The 21,536-nt window shown below is 46.3% G+C and overlaps 1 protein-coding gene across 1 annotated transcript in view; it reads left to right on the plus strand.

Annotated features, from left to right (window-relative positions):
* MPHOSPH9 (M-phase phosphoprotein 9) overlaps window positions 1-17,651 on the plus strand; it is a 213,125-nt gene extending 195,474 nt beyond the window's left edge. The window contains exon 24 of the mRNA XM_075322863.1: window positions 16,975-17,651. Within this exon, the coding sequence (XP_075178978.1) occupies window positions 16,975-17,076 (102 nt within the window). The 3' untranslated portion in view covers window positions 17,077-17,651. The remainder of the gene's footprint in view (window positions 1-16,974) is intronic.
* The last annotated feature ends 3,885 nt before the right edge of the window (window positions 17,652-21,536 follow it).

Genomic DNA, 21,536 nt, shown 5'->3' on the forward strand with positions numbered 1-21,536 from the left:
TGTGCCCTCAGCGTCCCAAGGCCCCGGCTCCGTCCCCGTCCCAAGGGCCGCCCAAGGTGTATTGTGTGGGTGGGGGTGGTGGTAGGTCCCTGGACAGCTTCCAACCTGTCACCGTCGGCCGGTCTGTGACCATGGGACTGCGAGACAGCGCCTCGGAGGTGACTCTGGTGCGGCCTGAGATGGTGTCCCCCCAAGACTTGATCCCTGGAAAAACCCTCGCTGTCTCCGGGATTGGAGGCATTGACCCGGCGCTGCCTGTTGCTGACATTTATGTGGACTGGGGCGCAGGGCGAGGGGTGAGGGAGGTGGGGGTAACTGATCGGATCCCCGCAAACGTGCTACTTGGGACAGATTTGGGGCAGATAACCTCCCAGTTTGGGCCCCAACCAAGGGCTGAACCTTCAGCCAGTACTGACATGCCTCCGGACAATGTTAATGTGTTATCTATGAATGATGTAAGGGAGGAGGGAGTGAACTCTGATATTTCTGCTTGCATAGACACCATAGACACACACACAGCTGCAGCTGTGACAGGGGAGGGGGTCAGAGAAAGGTGTGACAATGCCTCTACAAGTAATCAGCCTGTGAGCTGGGATCTGTTGCCCTCTGCAGGGATAAGCAGAGAGCAGGGTGCTGCAGGGGGAGGACCAGTGTGTGGGGTGGGGGCTACCACAGCAAATGTGGGGTCCCCAGAGATTTCACAGCGGGGTTCTGTTGCTGCAGGAGGGGAACAGGCAGGTGAGATTGGGGCCGGTCCAGGAGCGGAAGTGCTCCCAGGTAAGATCTCGGTGCATGGTTCCCCCACAACCGGGGTGTCAGGAAGCCAGGTAGGTCTGCCTGAACCGGCGACTTGGTCAGGAACGGAGGAGGAGCAGGCACGACCCACGGTCGCAGCGGCTGTGGCCGCTGTCACCCGCAGTGGGAGTGCTGGAAGCCAAGGGGCCTCCCAGAGGTCCGATAGCTCTTCCCCTTCTGACCCAGTGGCAGCCGAGTCAGGTGGAGGCCAGGACACAGGTCCCGGGGTACTGACCGAAGATGTGACCGTCTCGTCGATTCTGGCCACATCTAGTCAGGGGTTTCAGGCAGCGTTAGAAGCTGACGACAGCCTGAAAGCTCTTAAGGAGCAGGCGGCACAGCCTCCCTCGGACTCGGACCCGGAGCGAGTGGTCTGGGACCAAGGACGGCTGTACCGGGCCACGGTCCAGCAGGGTTCACCGGAGGCGTGGCCCAGGGACCGACAGTTGGTGGTACCCTATCCGTTCCGGATGGAGTTGTTGCGGATCGCACATGAGATTCCGATGGCCGGACACCTAGGGATCGCTAAGACCAAGGCCAGGTTAAACCAGCATTTCTACTGGCCAAAAATGGGGGCCGATGTGGCTGCCTACTGCCGTTCGTGTGAAACCTGTCAGAGAGTGGGGAAGGCGGGGCCACACCCCAAAGCCCCACTAGTATCTCTGCCAATCATCGATGAGCCTTTCAGGAGGGTGGCTGTGGATCTGGTCGGCCCGCTGGCCATCCCCAGCAGCTCCGGGAAACGCTTCATACTGACGGTAGTGGACTATGCCACCCGGTACCCAGAAGCAGTGGCCTTGTCGTCCATTGGGGCTGACAAGGTGGCCACCGCATTGCTGGAGATTTTCTCCCGAGTGGGTTTTCCCCAGGAAATGCTCACTGACTGGGGGACCCAATTCATGTCCCAGCTGATGGAGGCCCTCTGTAAGCAAGTCCAGGTGCGACATCTGGTGGCCAGCCCGTACCATCCACAGACTAATGGCCTGTGCGAGCGGTTCAATGGCACCTTAAAGCAGATGCTTAAGATGTTGGTCGACTCCCACGGGCGTGACTGGGAGCGGTATCTCCCACACCTGTTATTTGCTTACCGGGAGGTTCCACAGGCCTCAACAGGATTCTCACCGTTTGAGCTCCTGTACGGGCGACGTGTGCGGGGCCCCTTGGCTCTGGTGAAAGAGGCTTGGGAAGGGGATTTGGCCACCCCTGGAGTGTCGGTTATCGAGTATGTCATGCGCTTCCGGGACAAAATGCAGGCCTTGACGCAACTGGTACACGACAATATGGCTCAAGCCCAGGCCGATCAGAAGCGTTGGTACGACCAGAACGCTTGTGAGAGGACCTACCAAGTGGGTCAAAAGGTGTGGGTACTGGTCCCCGTACCACAGGACAAGCTTCAGGCAGCCTGGGAAGGCCCATACCTCGTGTACCAGCAGCTCAACCCTGTGACGTACCTGGTCACCCTGGACCCTGCCCGTGGAAGGCGGAAGCCCTTCCATGTGAACATGATGAAGGCACATCATGAGCGGGAGGCATGTGCGCTCCCCGTGTGCAACCTGCCCGAGGAGGGAGAAGCGGAAACCCTCTTGGATATGCTAGCCCAGGTTAGGGCAGGCGGATCCATTGAGGATGTGGAGGTTGGCCACCAGCTCTTGGAGGACCAACGGTCCCAGCTGTGGGCCACCCTACACCCCTTCCGGGGGTTGTTTACCAACCAGCCCGGAAGGACTAACTTGGCTGTCCATCACGTGGACACTGGGGATCATCCCCCGATCCGGCGTTCAGCATATCGGGTCTCCCTGGAGGTGCAGCAACACATGCGCCAGGAGATTGACGAGATGCTGAAGCTGGGGGTGATCCAGGCATCCAACAGCGCTTGGGCCTCGCCTGTAGTCCTCGTCCCTAAGAAGGACAGAACCACTCGGTTCTGCGTGGACTACAGGGGGCTCAATGCTGTCACGGTCGCCGATGCGTACCCAATGCCACGCATCGATGACCTGCTCGATCAGTTGGCCGGGGCTCAGTACCTGACCATCATGGACCTGAGCCGGGGATATTGGCAGATCCCCCTGACTCGCAAGGCCAGGGAACGCTCTGCCTTTGTTACCCCATTTGGACTGTACGAGTCCACGGTGATGCCATTCGGGATGAGGAATGCCCCTGCCACCTTCCAGCGGATGGTCAACACCCTGCTCAAGGGACTTGAAGGGTACGCGGCCGCGTACCTGGATGACATTGCCGTCTTCAGTCCCACCTGGGAGGACCACCTAGAGCATCTAGCACAGGTGCTCAGGCGGATCCACCGGGCAGGTTTGACCATCAAGCCGGGAAAGTGTCAGCTGGCCATGAGCGAGGTCCAGTACCTCGGTCACCGGGTAGGCGGGAGAACACTGAAGCCCGAGCCTGAGAAAGTGGAAGCCATCGCATCCTGGCCCACCCCCAGGACCAAGAAGCAGGTGATGTCCTTCTTGGGGACCGCTGGGTACTATAGGAGGTTTGTTCCATGCTATAGTAGCCTGGCAAAGCCCTTGACGGACCTCACCAAGAAGAAGCTGCCCTCTGCAGTCGATTGGACAATGGACTGCGAGACAGCCTTCCGGGCCCTAAAGGACGCCCTGTCCAGCCCGCCCGTGCTACAGGCAGCCGACTTCACGCGGCCGTTTGTAGTACAGACCGACGCCAGTGACTTCGGCCTCGGTGCGGTGCTCAGCCAGGTGGACTCTGCGAGCCAAGAGCACCCAGTCTTGTACCTGAGCAGGAAGCTGTTACCACGGGAAGTGGCCTATTCCACGATGGAAAAGGAGTGCCTGGCCATAGTGTGGGCCCTGCAGCGTCTGCAACCCTATCTATACGGGCGCCACTTCATCGTGGAGACGGACCACAATCCCCTCAGCTGGTTACACACTGTCTCTGGGACGAATGGGCGATTGTTGCGATGGAGCCTTGCGCTCCAGCAATACAACTTCACCATTCGCCACAAAAGGGGCCGGGACCACGGTAACGCAGACGGGCTGTCCCGACAAGGAGAGGTCGCGGACGGGCGCACGGGGGAACACCGGAGTGTGCTGCCCCCTAGCGCCCTCAAAAGGGGGGAGGTGTGAGGCAAACCCTGGGATATGAAGATGAATTATGACTTCCAGTCATAATCGCTCTCATCACTCCATGGCAGTGCCCCCTCCCTTCTTGTTCTCAGAGGTCCAGCATCTGTGAAGGTGTCACATCCCAGCCATCTCCTGTGATATGGAGATTAGGTGACGTGGGAACAATGGACACAGGATGACTCCCTGCCGTGACCCTGTAGTAGGGGCTGCTATCTAATTAGCAAGGCTATGGAAGTATCCAGACAGAACGACTCCAGTAAAAAATGGTTCATATCTCGCAAGCCATATTTCCGATAAATATGGCAACCATAAAAATGGTGTCTCCGCATGCGGACGATGCTGGCACACCCTTTTTATGGGAGCAGGACCTGGGGAAATACCCCAGGCGTGATATCCGCCAATGTGGAACTAGTAGACAAGTCACGAGTCCTCTCGTTCTGTAGCTAAATTCATAGCTGTCACAATGAGAGCGTCGGCGTCCGCCTACGACGCTCCCAGGCCAAGTTATGGCCATATTCCATGTTGTGGATTTTGTCCATAACTCCAGCCAGGGGTGGAGCAGTGCTCCCTCTGAGGTCACTAAGGTAGGAGGGGACCTGGATTTGCCCAGGTTGATAACCCTACTTCGGCCATTTTCCAGGGTTCTTTCGCTGGGGGTCACGTGTAGGAAACATCTGTGGGAAGGATCCTAGAAACCTGGCCTACAGCGCCCCCCTGTGGCCAGACGCACAAGGTAACTGCTGGAACTGTGTATGCCTGTTTGTAACCCATGCTTTGCTTGTAACTGTACTCTGACATATGTATATTCTGTAGATTCCCTATTGTATATATTGTAGTTTCTAGTGTGGCTTTAGGCCGATTAAATTATATAATTAATCTTGGGCTGTTCTGTTATCTCGATCTTGAATCCCACGTCTGTGTGTTCGGCTAATAGTTACCGTGAAGCGGTTGGTGGCAGCGAGTTGTGCCAAGGATTATTGTGGGGAGGCCAGTGAGATTCGGGGAGATTTTATATATTCCGCCCGCGGAGGTCGGGGGAATATATACCCTACTCTCACCGGGGACCCTTCAATAATCGGCATAAGTAGTATAGCGGCCTCCTTGCTTATTGTCGGGCAATTCCATAATTGGCCTGACTATAAGAGGGGCGCTAGAGAGCGCGTCACGTGCTCTGTCTGTCGGTCGGGAGGTATAAAGGAGGGGTGACCCCCACTTGTTACCCCCCGATTGTGACGTACTGGTAGCCAGCGCGGGGGATTTCTGAGTGACCCCCCCGGTGGTTCGTGACAAGGGGTGTAGTATATTACAGGTGTAGTATATAGTGATGTAGTGGTGTAGTATAAAACAGGTGTAGTATATAGGGGTGTAGTATAATACAGGTGTATATAGGGGTGTAGTGGTGTAGTATATAGGAGTGTAGTATATTACAGGTGTAGTATATAGTGGTGTAGTATAATACAGGTGTAGTATATAGGAGTGTAGTATAATACAGGTGTATATAGTGGTGTAGTATAGTACAGGTGTAGTATATAGAGGTGTAGTGATGTAGTATATTACAGGTGTATATAGGGGTGTAGTGGTGTAGTTTATCACAGGTGTAGTATAATACAGGTGTAGTATATAGGGGTGTAGTGATGTAGGTTATCACAGGTGTAGTATATAGTGATGTAGTGGTGCATGTTATTACAGGTGTAGTATATAGTGATGTAGTATATTACAGGTGTATATAGGGGTGTATTGATGTAGTATATAGTGGTATAGTATATAGAGGTGTAGTTTATTACAGGTGTAGTGTATAGGGATGTAGTGATGTATATTGCAGGTATATATATATATATATATATATATATATATATATATATATATATATATATATATATATATATGTATATATATATGTATATATATATATATACAGTTAGGTCCAGAAATATTTGGACAGTGACACAAGTTTTGTTATTTTAGCTGTTTACAAAAACATGTTCAGAAATACAATTATATATATAATATGGGCTGAAAGTGCACACTCCCAGCTGCAATATGAGAGTTTTCACATCCAAATCGGAGAAAGGGTTTAGGAATCATAGCTCTGTAATGCATAGCCTCCTCTTTTTCAAGGGACCAAAAGTAATTGGACAAGGGACTCTAAGGGCTGCAATTAACTCTGAAGGCGTCTCCCTCGTTAACCTGTAATCAATGAAGTAGTTAAAAGGTCTGGGGTTGATTACAGGTGTGTGGTTTTGCATTTGGAAGCTGTTGCTGTGACCAGACAACATGCGGTCAAAGGAACTCTCAATTGAGGTGAAGCAGAACATCCTGAGGCTGAAAAAAAAGAAAAAATCCATCAGAGAGATAGCAGACATGCTTGGAGTAGCAAAATCAGGTCGGGTACATTCTGAGAAAAAAGGAATTGACTGGTGAGCTTTGGAACTCAAAAAGGCCTGGGCGTCCACGGATGACAACAGTGGTGGATGATCGCCGCATACTTTCTTTGATGAAGAAGAACCCGTTCACAACATCAACTGAAGTCCAGAACACTCTCAGTGAAGTAGGTGTATCTGTCTCTAAGTCAACAGTAAAGAGAAGACTCCATGAAAGTAAATACAAAGGGTTCACATCTAAATGCAAACCATTCATCAATTCCAAAAATAGACAGGCCAGAGTTAAATTTGCTGAAAAACACCTCATGAAGCCAGCTCAGTTCTGGAAAAGTATTCTATGGACAGATGAGACAAAGATCAACCTGTACCAGAATGATGGGAAGAAAAAAGTTTGGAGAAGAAAGGGAACGGCACATGATCCAAGGCACACCACATCCTCTGTAAAACATGGTGGAGGCATGGGCATGCATGGCTTTCAATGGCACTGGGTCACTTGTGTTTATTGATGACATAACAGCAGACAAGAGTAGCCGGATGAATTCTGAAGTGTACCGGGATATACTTTCAGCCCAGATTCAGCCAAATGCCGCAAAGTTGATCGGACGGCGCTTCATAGTACAGATGGACAATGACCCCAAGCATACAGCCAAAGCTACACAGGAGTTCATGAGTGCAAAAAAGTGGAACATTCTGCAATGGCCAAGTCAATCACCAGATCTTAAACCAATTGAGCATGCATTTCACTTGCTCAAATCCAGACTTAAGACGGAAAGACCCACAAACAAGCAAGACCTGAAGGCTGCGGCTTTAAAGGCCTGGCAAAGCATTAAGAAGGAGGAAACCCAGCGTTTGGTGATGTCCATGGGTTCCAGACTTAAGGCAGTGATTGCCTCCAAAGGATTCGCAACAAAATATTGAAAATAAAAATATTTTGTTTGGGTTTGGTTTATTTGTCCAATTACTTTTGACCTCCTAAAATGTGGAGTGTTTGTAAAGAAATGTGTACAATTCCTACAATTTCTATCAGATATTTTTGTTCAAACTTTCAAATTAAGCGTTACAATCTGCACTTGAATTCTGTTGTAGAGGTTTCATTTCAAATCCAATGTGGTGGTATGCATAGTCCAACTCGCGAAAATTGTGTCACTGTCCAAATATTTCTGGACCTAAAGGGGGCTTTACACGGTAGCGATATCGTTAGCAATTTCTAGCGATAGCGACCGTGTAAGTACCCGCCCCCGTCGCGCATGCGATTGTTTGTGATCGCTGCCGTAGCGAACATTATCGCTACGCAGTGTCACACATACCTGGTCGGCGGCGGCGCGTTGACTGCTGAACAATCCCTCCTTCAAGGGGGAGGGACGTTCGGCATCACAGCGACGTCACCGCAACGTCACTTAGCGGCCGGCCAATCAAAGCAGAGGGGCGGAGATGAGCAGGACGAAACATCCCGCCCACCTCCTTCCTTCCGCATTGTGGCCGGCGGCAGGTAAGGAGACGTTCCTCGCTCATGCGGTGTCACACATAGCGATGTGTGCTGCTGCATGAGCGATGAACCACGACGCTAAACTACCCTTACCGATTTTTGACTTTGGGACGACCTCTCCATGGTGAACGATTTTCATTTCATTTTTTGTTTGTTTTTTTTTATTTATGTGGACACATTGTCTGTAAAATAACAACAAAAAAAGTCATGTGAACAGCCCACCAGACTACACTGTGTGCAGAATTATTAGGCAAATTAGTATTTTGATCACATGATACTTTTTATACATGTTGTCCTACTCCAAGCTGTATAGGCTTATGAGCCAACTACCAATTAAGTAAAACAGGTGATGTGCATCTCTGCAATAAAGAGGGGTGTGGTGTAATGACATCAACACCCTATATAAGGTGTGCTTAATTATTAGGCAACTTCCTTTCCTTTGGCAAAATGGATCAGAAGAGAGATTTGACGGGCTCTGAAAAGTCCAAAATTGTGAGCTGTTTTGCACAGGGATGCAGCAGTCTTGAAATTGCCAAACTTTTGAAGCGTGATCACGAACAATCAAGCGTTATATGGCAAATGGCCAACAGGGTCGCAAGAAGCGTGTTTGGCAAAAAAGGCGCAAAATAACTGCCCATGAATTAAGGAAAATCAAGCGTGACGCTGCCAAGATGCTATTTGCCACCAGTTTGGCCATATTTCAGAGCTGCAATGTTACTGGAGTATCAAAAAGCGCAAGGTATACCATACTCGGGGACATGGTCAAGGTAAGGAAGGCTGAAAAACTACCACCTTTGAACAAGAAACATAAGATAAAATGTGAAGACTGGGCCTAGAAATATCTTAAGACTGATTTTTGCAAAGGTTTTATGGACTGAAGAAATGAGAGTGACTCTTGATGGGCCAGAGGTGATCAGTAAAGGGCAGAGAGCTCCACTCCGACTCAGACGCCAGCAAGGTGGAGGTGGGTACTGGTATAGGCTGGTATCATCAAAGATGAACTTGTGGGACCTTTTCGGGTTGAGGATGGAGTGAAGCTCAACTCCCAGACCTACTGCCAGTTTCTGGAAGACAACTTCTTCAAGCAGTGGTACAGGAAGAAGTCAGTATCTTTCAAGAAAATCATGATTTTCATGCGGGATAATGCTCCATCACATGCATCCAACTACTCCACAGCTTGGCTGGCCAGTAAAGGTCTAAAAGATGAAAAAATAATGACATGGCCCCCTTGTTCACCTGATCTGAACCCCATAGAGAACCTGTGGTCACTCATAAAATGTGAGATCTACAGGGAGGGAAACAGTACATCTCTCAGAACAGTGTCTGGGAGGCTGTGGTGGCTGCTGCACGCAATGTTGATCGTAAACAGATAAAGCAACTGACATAATCTATGGATGGTAGGCTGTTGAGTGTCATCATAAAGAAAGGTGGCTATATTGGTCACTAATTTTTTGGGGATTTATTTTTGCATGTTAGAAATGTTTATTTCTAAATTTTGTGCAGTTATATTGGTTTACCTGGTGAAAATAAACAAGTGAGATGGGAATATATTTGGTGTTTATTAAGTTGCCTACTAATTCTGCACAGTAATAGTTACCTGCATAAACAGATATCCTCCTAAGATAGCCAAATCTAAAAAAAAAAACAAGCCACCTCCACTAGCCAGATATACTCGTTGCTACGTCCTCACTGGAACTGGGAGGAGGAGAAGGCGGACCCGGTGAAATGGAAAACAGAGTTCCCGGAATATGAGATAGCAGATATACTGGGAGCTACTCTGTCTCTAGTAAAATTAGTGCCATATGCTAGTTACACAGACATGGCTTTACGGGTCTTTCATAGGGCGTACATATCACCTCTGGTTCGGTCCAGGATGTCATCTACAATATACGCTTGCGCTAAGTGTGGTCTGGCAAAAGCTACACTATACCATCAGTTTTGGGAATGCACGCAAATTTTGGAACTGTGGAAACAAGTACATCTGAGAATTCAAAGCAAATACAAGATTAAATTCCAGTTAACCCCTCAATGGGCCATCTTTAATATCCTAGGGGAGACTCGGCAAAGTATCCCCAGGGGAACAAAGGCGGCACTCTCTATTTGGGCAGCGGCCACTAGGAAAAGCATTTTACACCATTGGATAAACCCGAATCCCCCAACTATCGCATTGGTTGACACAAAAATCAAATTTCTGTTTAAAATGGAGAGATTGGAGACGCTGACAAACAAGGAAAAATTTACCAGGAATTTTTTTGAAACATGAAGTCCATACATCCAGACACTCCCCATAGACACTAAAAATAGTCTTAGGCTATGTCCGCACTTTGCATCGAGGTTGTTGCAGTTCAAAAAGCATCCTCTGGCAGAAATGTTTTTTGTCAAATTTGGTTGTGACCACAAAAACGCTATAAATACGCCTGCGTATTTACCGCGTTTTACATGCTTTTTCACTGCTTATAATCAGATGCGTTTTGACTATAACTACAATGCTAAATAAAGTTTAAACATACAAACTCTATTAAAAAAAAGGAAAAAAATGATAACAAATATCAAGATTAAAATCATACATAAAATGGCTTATTTTATTAAAATGATAACTGTGTGCTAATATTTATGCATAATATTACATTTATTTATTGATTTTCATAAATTTATTTGGCGGACTATGTGTGTGTGTGTAAAGGGACATATCATGCCATTAATACTTTGACAAAAACGCATGCATTTAATTGGTCCAAAAAGCATGTGAAACGCTAGATTTTTTAAGTAGATTGCGTTGTGCAACTTTTCATTGACTTCAATGTTAGCAAAACGTTGCCAAAATGGCAAAAACAATTGACATGCTGCTTCTTTAAATGCTGAGTTTTTGCCAAATTTTCTGCAACTGAAACGCTGCGTTTTTAACTGTATAGTGCACACAATAAATCCCTATTTCCCATAGACTTTGCTCGAAAATCAAAACGCATCCATTTTGGCATTAAAACGCTGCAGTTGAAAACGCTGCGGAAACGTATGAAAAAATGCAAAGTGCGGACATAGCCTTAGATCACAATTTGAAAATACCTCATGGTACCTGCAGGAGGTCATTGGAGGGCACAACCCAATATCATAAAGATCTAGGTTTGGAGAGCGGACATGCAGAGGTGGGGTGTCGGGAGGTCGGGAGGGGGGTTGGGATTCGATGAGATACATTATCTGCAATTTTGTAGTTTAACATAATCATAATGTATTGTATTATATGATTATTGATATCTGTTTTTGTTATTAAAAACTATTAAAAAGGTTAAAAAAACAAAAAAAAAACCACTACAACTTCCAAAAAAATTAAGCTTTGATATGTGAGTCTTTTGGGTTGATTGAGAACATAGTTGTTGATCAATAATAAAAAAAACCTCTAAAATACAACTTGCCTAATAATTCTGCACACAATGTATAATGGGTACTTGTTCTATCCATGTAAAACTCATATAGAAGACGTATGTGATAAACAAGCCATTGATTAAGGCCTTAAGGGTGCTTTACACGCTGCGACATCGCTAGCGATAGCACCCACCCCCGTCGTTTGTGCGACATTTGGTGATCGCTGCCATAGCGAATATTATCTCTACGGCAGAGTCACGCGCACATACCTTTTCAGCGACGTCTCTGTGACCGCCGAACAATCCCTCCTTCAAGGGGGAGGTGCGTTCGGCGTCATAGCGACATCACTGCGGCTTCACTAAGCGGCCGCCCAATAGCAGAAGAGGGGCGGAAATGAGCGGCCGGAACATGCTGCCCACCTCCTTCCTTCCTCATTGCCGATGGACGCAGGTAAGGAGATGTTCGTCGTTCCTGCGGCGTCACACATAGCGATGTGTGAGGCCGCAGGAACGACGAACAACCAACGATATAATGAAAAGGAGCGACGTGTCAACAATCAACGATTTTTGACGCTTTTGCGATCGTCGCTCCTTGGTGTCACATGCTGCGATGTCGCTAACGGCGCCGGATGTGCGTCACTAACGACGGGACCCCGACGATATATCGTTAGCGATGTCGCAGCGTGTAAAGCACCCTTTTGTGTTACTTTTATTATATTTTCCTGAAAAATGTGGATGGGCTTTTCAAGCAAATCAGCAAAGTAAAAAAAAAAGTGTGGCTATCCACTATTAAACCAGCATTACAACATGTGTATTTATTTCATTAGGCTCCCCAATTTATGTTACAAAAGTGTGCGGTTTTATTTACTATCCGCATTTATATTTTTAGAGGATTTTTAACTGATTTTTTTTAATTTAACCTGAGTACCTCCACCAATTGCAACTGTGCCACTGATTCTGGAAGAGGCTTTCTTTTTTTTCTGTGCGCCTCCATTCCATAGTTATGCCCCCAGTAATAAAGGTGCAAATTATCCCATCGGTAAACTGGGCATGTACCACAGAAATTATTTATGGACGCGGCCTTTTTTTTTTTTATTGCCCATCAGCAGAAGAGAAAAGGCAAACGCTCACTGAGAAGCTCTGTAATACACACCCAGTTGGTTGAATGGAAAATTTGTACCTCTATTACCAGGGGACATTACTTTGTAATGGAGGAGCACTGAAGAACATGAAAAACTGCCAGAAACCGTGGAGCAGCCCCAATTTGAAGAAGGTACTCAGTTTAATTGAAAAAATCCAGTTAAAGGCCCTCTTCAATTTAAGCTATAAATAAATGCAAGGCTAATATAGTAGGAACTGCATAAAATGTACATAAGGTAAATATGTCTGCCCACTTGCATGTGTTGTGCATACTTAATGGGGTATTCCCATCTCTGGGATCCTATCTCAATCTATAGTAAGTGAAATAATATTCGCAAATACCTCTAATTAGAAATGTGGTAGAGTTCTCCTGATAAGCTATGTCAATTACCTCATGGGCAGGGCATTGCAGTAGCTTAGGTATCCATAGTTACAACCACTCAAAAAGGAAAAGCTAGTGAGTAAGTTAGTGGATAGAGGGCGTAACCATGGATACTTAAGCTACCCTGCACATGAGGTAAGTGACATAGATTATCAGGAGAACTTATTGAAGGTTTTTCTAATTGGAGGTGTTTGCTAAAATTATTATTATATTGGGATAGTATCTTGAAGATGCGAATATTCCTGTAATGATCGGTGGTTGTATTGTGAAGCTGGTCAGTCTGTGGAAACAGACCCTTAGGCTATGTGCCCACAGGGGAAAGTGTCCTGCGGTTATATCCGCAGGAGCTCCCAGAAAACCGCATCACAACTTTGTCTGTTTACATGCTGCGGTTTATTTGCGGAATGTCCTGCGGATATGGTGCGGGCATTCTGCATTGAGGACACAGTACCATGGCTTCGGCATTGCATCCTCAATGCAGAACAAGTGCTGAGTGATCGGGGCGTTCATACCTCCATCACGCAGCACTTCTCTCCCGTCTCCGGCCGTGTTTACACTCTGAAGGAGAAGGTGGGCGGGCCTGAACTAGCTCTGGCTGTCACATGACCGGAGCTCGTGCAGGCCCCGCCCACCTCCTCCTTCCTGCTCCTGTGCACCGAGGGAAAATGACCGGGTGTCTGCTATCAAGGCAGGTAAGTATGGGCCCAAAGCAGGGGATTTCCGCAGGTAATGCCGCAGGAATAATTGACATGCAGTTATGTGTGGCTGCAGGACATCCGCAGTATATTCCGCAACCGCACATTTCCCAGCATGGACACAGCACTCCCCATGTCTCATAGGATAACATGGGGAGTGTCTGTACATGCTGAAACCTGCGGATTTATCTGGAAAATCCAGATAAATCTGCAGGTTTTCCACGGCAAAATCCTCAGAAGCAAGCTCCCGTGGGCACAGGGCCTTAGGCACAACACTATTGTAGGTGCATGATATAACAGCTGCAATCCTCTAGAGCTGAGTAGACAAGATCCCCCAAAATAGTACAGGATGAAACTTATGTATGATACATAATAATAATGCAATGAAATCTGCACACAGATGGTAGATGGTAGACAAAAGAAAAAAGAACAATAAGAGCAGATTATACCAAATGGTTCCTGCAGGTCACATTATGATAGGTTTAGGTCACATGAGCCTAACACTTTCCCAATATACTTCTACTACCTACCCTGCTCCTGTAAGCTGATCTCTTTGAAGCGCATACAAAACTTTATGTTTTGTTTTGACCCTTCCAGTCTGGAGACCGGAATTGAACAAACTGAGCAGGGCACGTCACTGGTGCGGGCGGGGCTACCTTGCTGAGTGATAGCAGTGTGGTCACACATGCCCAAATCAGATCTTACTCTCCGCTCAGCCTGCTTTACGGTTCAGTGCTTCAATGTGACAAGCACTGCGATGTGCCAATCATTAGATAGTACAGGTGCATCTCAATAAATTAGAATATCATCAAAAAAATAATTTATTTCAGCAATTCAATATAAAAAGGGAAACTCATATATTATATAGAGTCATTACACACAGAGTGATCTATTTCTAGTGTTTATTTCTGTTAATGTTGATGATTATCGCTTACAGCCGATGAAAACCCAAAAGTCATTATCCCAGAAAATTAGAATATTATCTAAGAGCAACTGTAAAAATGATTTTAAACTCAGAAATGTTGGCGCCTACTGAAAAGTCTGTACAGTAAATGCACTCAATACTTGGTCGTGGCAACGTTTGCATGAATTACTGCATCAATGCGGCGTGGCATGGAGGCGATCAGCCTGTGACATTTCTAAGATGTTATGGAGGCCTAGGTTGATTTGATAGCAGGCTTCAGCTCGTCTGCATTTTTGGGTCTGGTGTCTCTCATCTTCATCTTGACAATACCCTATAGATTCTCTATGGGGTTTAGGTCAGGCGAGTTGCTGGCCCATCAAGCACAATGATACTGTGGTTATTAAACCAGGTATTGGTACTTTTGGTTGACAGTGTCTACAGGTGCCAAGTCCTGCTGGAAATTAAATTTTCATCTCCAAAAAGCTAGTCGGCAGTGGGAAGCATGAAGTGCTCTAAAATTTCCTTGTAGACGGCTGCGCTGACTTTGGTCTTGATAAAACACAGTGGACCTACACCAGCAGATGACGGCTCCCCAAACATCACTGATTGTGGAAACTTCAGACTAGACCTCAAGCAGCTAGGATTGTGGCCTCTCCACTCTTTCTACAGACTCTGGGACCTTGATTTTCAAATGAAATGTAAAGTTTACTTTCATCTGGAAACAACACCTTGGACCACTGAGACACAGTCCAGTTCTTTTTCTCCTTGGCCCCAGGTAAGACGCTTCTGGCGTTGTCTATTGGTCATGAGTGGCTTCACACAAGGAATGTGACAGTTGTAGCCCATGTCCCGGATACGTCTGTGTGTGGTGGCTCTTGAAGCACCAACTCCAGCAGCAGTCCACTCATTGTGAATCTCCCCCAAATTTTTGAATGGCCTTTTCTTAATAATCCCATCAAGGCTGTGGTTATCCCGGTTGCTTGTGCACTTTTCTACCACACTTTTTTGTTCCACTCAACTCTCCATTAATATGCTTGGATACAGCACTCTGTGAACAGCCAGCTTCTTTAGCAATGACCTTTTGTGGCTTACCCTCCTTGTGGAGTGTGTCAATGACTGCCTTCTGGACATCTGTCAAGTCAGCAGTCTTCCCCATGATTGTGTAGCCTACTGAACCAGACTAAAGGCTGCTTTACACGCAGCGACATCGCTAGCGATGTCGCTAGCGATAGCACTCGCCCCCGTCGTTTGTGCGTCACTGGCAAATCGCTGCCCGTGGCGAACAATATCGCCGGTACGCTTCACACCAACTTACCTTCCTAACGACATCGCTGTGGCCGGTGAATAACCTTTTTTTAAGGGGGCGGTTCTTGCGGCGTCACAGCGACGTCAATCAGCGGGCCACCAATAGAAGCGGAGGGGCGGAAAGCAGCCGCATGAACGTCACTCCCACCTCGTTGCCGGAGGACGCAGGAACGTTATTGTTCGTCGTTCCTGGGGTGTCACACGTAGTGATGTGTTCTGCCTCAGGAACAACGAACAACCTGCGTCCCAAATGAGCAACAATTTTTTGAAAATGAACAACGTGTCAACAACAATTTGGTGAGTATTTGGGATCGTTAAGCGGGCTTTACACGCTACGATATATCTAACGAGATGTCGGCGGGGTCACGTTGTAAGTGACGCACATCCGGCATAGTTAGTGATATCGTAGCGTGTGACAGCTATGAACGAGCAGAAATACCTTCTGTTCATCACTGACACGTCGCTCATTTTCTAAAAATCGAGCGTCCTGTTGTTCATTGTTCCTGAGCCAGCACACATCGCTCCGTGTGACACCTCGGGAACGATAAACACAGCTTACCTGCGTCCTGCCAGCAATGCTGAAGGAAGGAGGTGGGCGGGATGTTTACGTCCCGCTCATCTCCGCCCCTCCGCTTCTATTGGCCGGCCGCTGTATGACGTCGCTGTGACGCCGAACGTCCTTCCCCTTCAGGAAGTGGATGTTCGCCGCCCACAGCGAGGTCGTTTGGAAGTTAAGTACGTGTAACGGGGGGTTACAACATTATGCGACACGGGCAACAAATTGCCCGTGCCGCACAAACGATGGGGGCGGGTGCGATCGCACGACAAAGTGCAACGTGTAAAGCAGACTTAAGCGGTCGCTCGTAAGTGTCACACGCAACGACGTCGCTAACAAGGCCGGATGTGCGTCACGAATTCCGTGACCCCAGCGATATCTCGTTAGCGATGTCGTTGCGTGTAAAACGGCCTTAAGGGACCATTTTAAACACTGGAAACCTTTGCAGGTGTTTTGTGGTAATTATTCTAATTTTCTGAGATCACTTTATGGCTTACAGCCAATAAAAACCCAAATCATCAACATTAACAGAAATAAACACTTGAAATAGATCACTCTGTTTGTAATGACTCTATACAATATATGCGTTTCCCTTTATGTGTTGAATTACTGAAATAAATTAACTTTTTGATGATATTCTAATTTATTGAGATGCACCAGTGTATATTACATCACAGCACTTGTCACATGAAGGCAACACACTGTAAATAACAATACAGTAATTTGCCCGTGGCGTAGAAGGCACTAAAAGGATTTCAATGAGCCTTTTACGTACCTTAAAATCATTCTCTTCAATATGAATTTTTCCTTTTAACCTGTTCAGGTATGATCGACCTCCATTTTGATTCTTTTCATTATATCTGTATATTTCAGGAAAGTTTGGAAGATCGTTTAGAAAAGGTCAACCGGGAACTGGGCTCAGTTCGGATGACTCTGAAGAAATACCACGTTCTCCCATCATCAGCAAACATGTAACACGTGTAGAAATCCCCCAGCTGGCACTTTGCACTAATACACATATTTATGCACTGACCGATGCTAATAGCTGAGAGCCTGAAGGCCATGACCTCTCAACTTTTAATGCTTTAATAATGTTTCTATTTCACGCAAGCTCTTTTTATTCTACACATATTTTTTATTACACAGACTATAAATTTTATATTTTAGTATCAAAAGTGGCCAAATTTTAGAGCAGTCGCTGTAGAGTATGTAGACGATATAGGTTTAGATTTTATTAGGTAACTTGTGTACCTCCCATAGCTTTTATAGTGTAGCATTTTTAGTCTCTTCCTCCAGTGCTTCCAGACTTGTTTTGCGAAATCCAAATCTTGTGAAACAGATTTTTGCATATGAAGTATTCAGTTACCACATGTATTTATTATATTTGCCTGTTTTTGTAAAGACCTTCGGCGCTTTGCTGGGCGATGCATTGCAGGCCTACCCTGTGTTCTTTTGATTTACCTCTTGGATACTTGGTGGAACAGAAAACCCAGTAATGTGACACTTTTTGGAGCACAGCACAATGCAGCAATAAATGTCTTTTAAATGTGTGTCTTGTCTTTGTGTCAATCTCCTGTTTCTCTAAGGCTAAGTTCACACTTGCGTTGTTTTGCATCAGTCATAATCAGTTGTGTGACTGATGCAACGGATGCTTTGCAGATGGTGACACAAGTGATGTGACTGATGCTGGAATAAAGATCCGTTTTTTTTTTTTTTACTGCGATCAGCTGATCGTTCACAAAAGCCTGCCGCCGGGTGATCAGCTAATCGTTCACAGTATCCGGCCGCCGGGTGATCAGCTGATCGTTCACAGCAGCCGACCGCCAGGCGATCAGCTGATCGTTTACAGTAGCCGACCACCGGGCACTCAGCTGATCATTCACAGTAGCCGACCACCGGGCGCTCAGCTGATCATTCACAGTAGCCGACCACCGGGCGCTCTGCTGATCGTTCACAGTAACCAACCACCGGGCGATCAGCTGATTGTTCACAGTAGCCGACCGCCGGGTGATCGTTCCGGCCGCTGGAACTGAATGTACAGTCAATCATGGTTTTTTACTGTGCACATGCTCACAGTAAAAAATCGATCCGCCGCACACAAAAAACGTTACATTCAGAGTTGCTCCCGCCTGACAATCAGTCAGTAAACGACTGATCCGTCATGCGGCGGATGCAACGCAGGCAATCAGTCCCAATACGTCTCTAATAAAAGCCTATAAGGAAAAAAATGATTCCTGCAAAATATATTTTGCAGGATACCGTAATTCCTCAAGGCAACGGATTGTGACTGATGCAAAACAAAGTAAGTGTGAACTTAGCCTTAGATGCCATGTAATTGGTATGTGGTACGCTCAAAGATAATAAGAATATCATTATACGCCCCTCAGATAAGGGAAGAGAGCTTGTCATCTTGACCAGAGAACTATACAAAAAATAAATCTTACTTTTGTTATCAGACCAAGCCACTATTTGTCTTTGAATTGTGACTCCACTTTTGGGATCATTTTGGAATTTGATCTTTTAATACACTAGTCAGGGCCAGTGAGGGCACGTGATCGGTGCACGGGGGGAGGACCCGTCTAGGGACGTTGGAGAGTACATGGATCAGCCTCAGGTGAGTATCAGGAGGTGACCCTGCTCCCCTCACCCTAGCGCAAGGGCCTACCATCGTATTGTGTTCTCTTTGTGTTGCGTCCATTCCCCAGGGTAACATTACCCAGGTGTTCCGCCATTCGTTGGGAGTGCTCTCGGACCTAGTGTGACACCTGTAATCACACTGTTACAAGGAAAGAGAAAATAGGATGATGAAAAAGTAAAGCACATACAGAGAAAATAAGTTCAAGAAAGAAGCTTTGCTGATATATAAACTAATGATTTGAGCACCCTGAATATACATACAGAACTCACCTGCAGCCTGTATTACTGGAAGAGACACTCCCACAAAAGAAAAATCTGAAGCTTGGATCAGCCAACTGTATATAATAGGCTATAAAAAGGAATGATGATTATAAAATGAAATGTAGTGGTTACCTTCAGTTAATAAAATTACACGATCATGGAAAAAAAACAATTTTCATGTTAAAGCGCTACTCCAGCATTTGTTTTGTTTTTTTTGTTTTTTTTTTAATTTCACCGCTGGAGTGGTGCTTTACATTTAATGGTACATTCTCGATCAGTGTTACTCGCGCTCTGGATGCAGCGTACTTTCACTGCATCCATAACGCATAGATTGTAAGCTTGTGAGCAGGTCTCTTACTCCTCTTGGTTTCTGTTGAATTGTGTTATTCTGTAATGTCTGATATTGTCGGTACATGTCCCCTTTGAATTGTAAAGTGCTGCGGAGTATGTTGGTGCTATATAAATAAAGAAATAAAATATTATTAACGCTGCGTTTTACAGTACAAGCAAAGTGGATGTGATTAATAGAAATCTATTGCCCATTGTGCTTCTTTTTTTTGCTGCATAAACTGCCCTGCGTTGCGTTTTTCTAAGCTGCAATATGGCAATCGCTTTTGCAGGAAGACCTCGTTATGTGCAGATGTTTCCCAATAGAAAATTCACAGGTAATAGACACTCATGCATTTTTGCTTCGTCTACGCCATTGTTCCCCATCTCCAGTCCACTAGGCCCACGAAGTGCATGTTTTCAGGATTTCCTTACTAATGTATAAGTGTTCAAATCAACACGCCCAATGAAGTCAACACCAGGAAATTTCAAAAACAAAACCCCTTAATTGAAAAGATGAAACACAGAGAGACAAAAAACGCAGCATCAAAAATGCACACCAATGCATTGAAAAAAACGCAATGATGAACACGCAAGTAAACTATGGTGGTGAGATCAAAAACTCCAATTTAATTTTTTTTTATTAATTTTAGGAAATTAAGAAAACACATGACAGTTAACCACTTATCAATGAGGTATTATACAAAGAGCCCTTACACTATATCAAAGCAGCAAGCTCAATTACAGTGCAAATATAGATACAGAAATACGTGGTTAACATGTTAAACTAGGAGTAGTAGAACAAAAGGGTAAGAAAGAAAAGGAAGGAAGGGCACGATTAGAGGAGTACAAGAAAGAAGTTGACAAAGAAGAGAAAAAAAAAGGGGGGGAGGGGCATGTTGGCCAGGCCTGGTAAGTCGTTCATTGGACTGTAAACTAGAAAAGAAAGACTATATGGCTGCTGTAGTTAATACATGCCAGGGGGTCAATTGTCCAGGAGATTAGGGGTACTTCACACACAGCGAGATCGCTACTGAGATCGCTGCTGAGTCACGTTTTTTGTGACCTCATTAGCGATCTCGCTGTGTGTGACACTGAGCAGCGATCTGGCCCCTGCTGTGAGATCGCTGCTCGTTACACACAGCCCTGGTTCGTTTTTTTATTGTTGCTCTCCCGCTGATAAGCACACATCGCTGTGTGTGACAGCGAGAGAGCAACAATCCTGAATGTGCAGGGAGCAGGAGCCGGCATCTGACAGCCTGCGGTAAGCTGTAACTAAGGTAAACATCGGGTAACCAAGGTGGTTACCCGATATTTACCTTCGTTACCAGCCTCCGCAGCTCTCACGCTGCCAGTGCCGGCTCCTGCTCCCTGCACACGCTAAGTTAAGTGGTGTTCGCTGGTAACTAAGGTAAACATCGGGTAACCATACCCGATGTTTACCTTAGTTACCAGTGTCCGCAGCTTCCAGACGGTTACCAGGTCAGATCGCTGGTCGGATCGCTGCTGCATCGCTAAAGTGTGAAGGTACCCTTAGTTTAGTGCAAGGAACCCTGGGCCATAAAGAAATGATTACCAATCAAACCACTTAGTGGCTATCTCCGCAGTATGTCCTCGCAACTGGGCCATCACTACCTCCATTCGGTGAATCACGTTCACCTCCAGCACCCATTCCTCCAGGGTTGGGGGGGTCAGATACTTTCTACTTTCGTGGGATTACTGTCTTGGTGGCCTGAAGGAGATGGAAGGGATTTCTTGTAGATCTTTTCTGATACTTTAAACATAAATAATAAGGCTGCCTCAGGGTGTTTAGGGACACATTGCATTTTTTTTGTCTGCAGTTGATTTGTCACCATATGACAAAAAAACTGCAGCATGTTCATTCTTCTTGCTTTTTTGTCGCAGTTTTGTCACACGTTCTATACTGACAAACACATGAAGTCAGAATTGACAAAACGCAACATAAAAGCACCAAATAAATGCACCATCATTACAAGCATTTGTTTTGACATTTCCAGGCGCTCTGTAACAAGGTGCAGTTTTGGTTGCAGTTTGCAGAAAAAACTGCAGCGTGCGCATGTAGCCTTAGGGCTCATGCACACGTTGCGTAATTGCATGCATTTACGCTGCGTATTGCACTGCACCATAAATGCATGCATCCTGCATCCCCTGCACAATCTATGTAGATTGTGCATGACACGTGCACACAA

This window comes from Anomaloglossus baeobatrachus, chromosome 1 (genome assembly GCF_048569485.1).
Source record: "Anomaloglossus baeobatrachus isolate aAnoBae1 chromosome 1, aAnoBae1.hap1, whole genome shotgun sequence".
Classification (NCBI taxonomy): Eukaryota; Metazoa; Chordata; class Amphibia; order Anura; family Aromobatidae; genus Anomaloglossus; species Anomaloglossus baeobatrachus.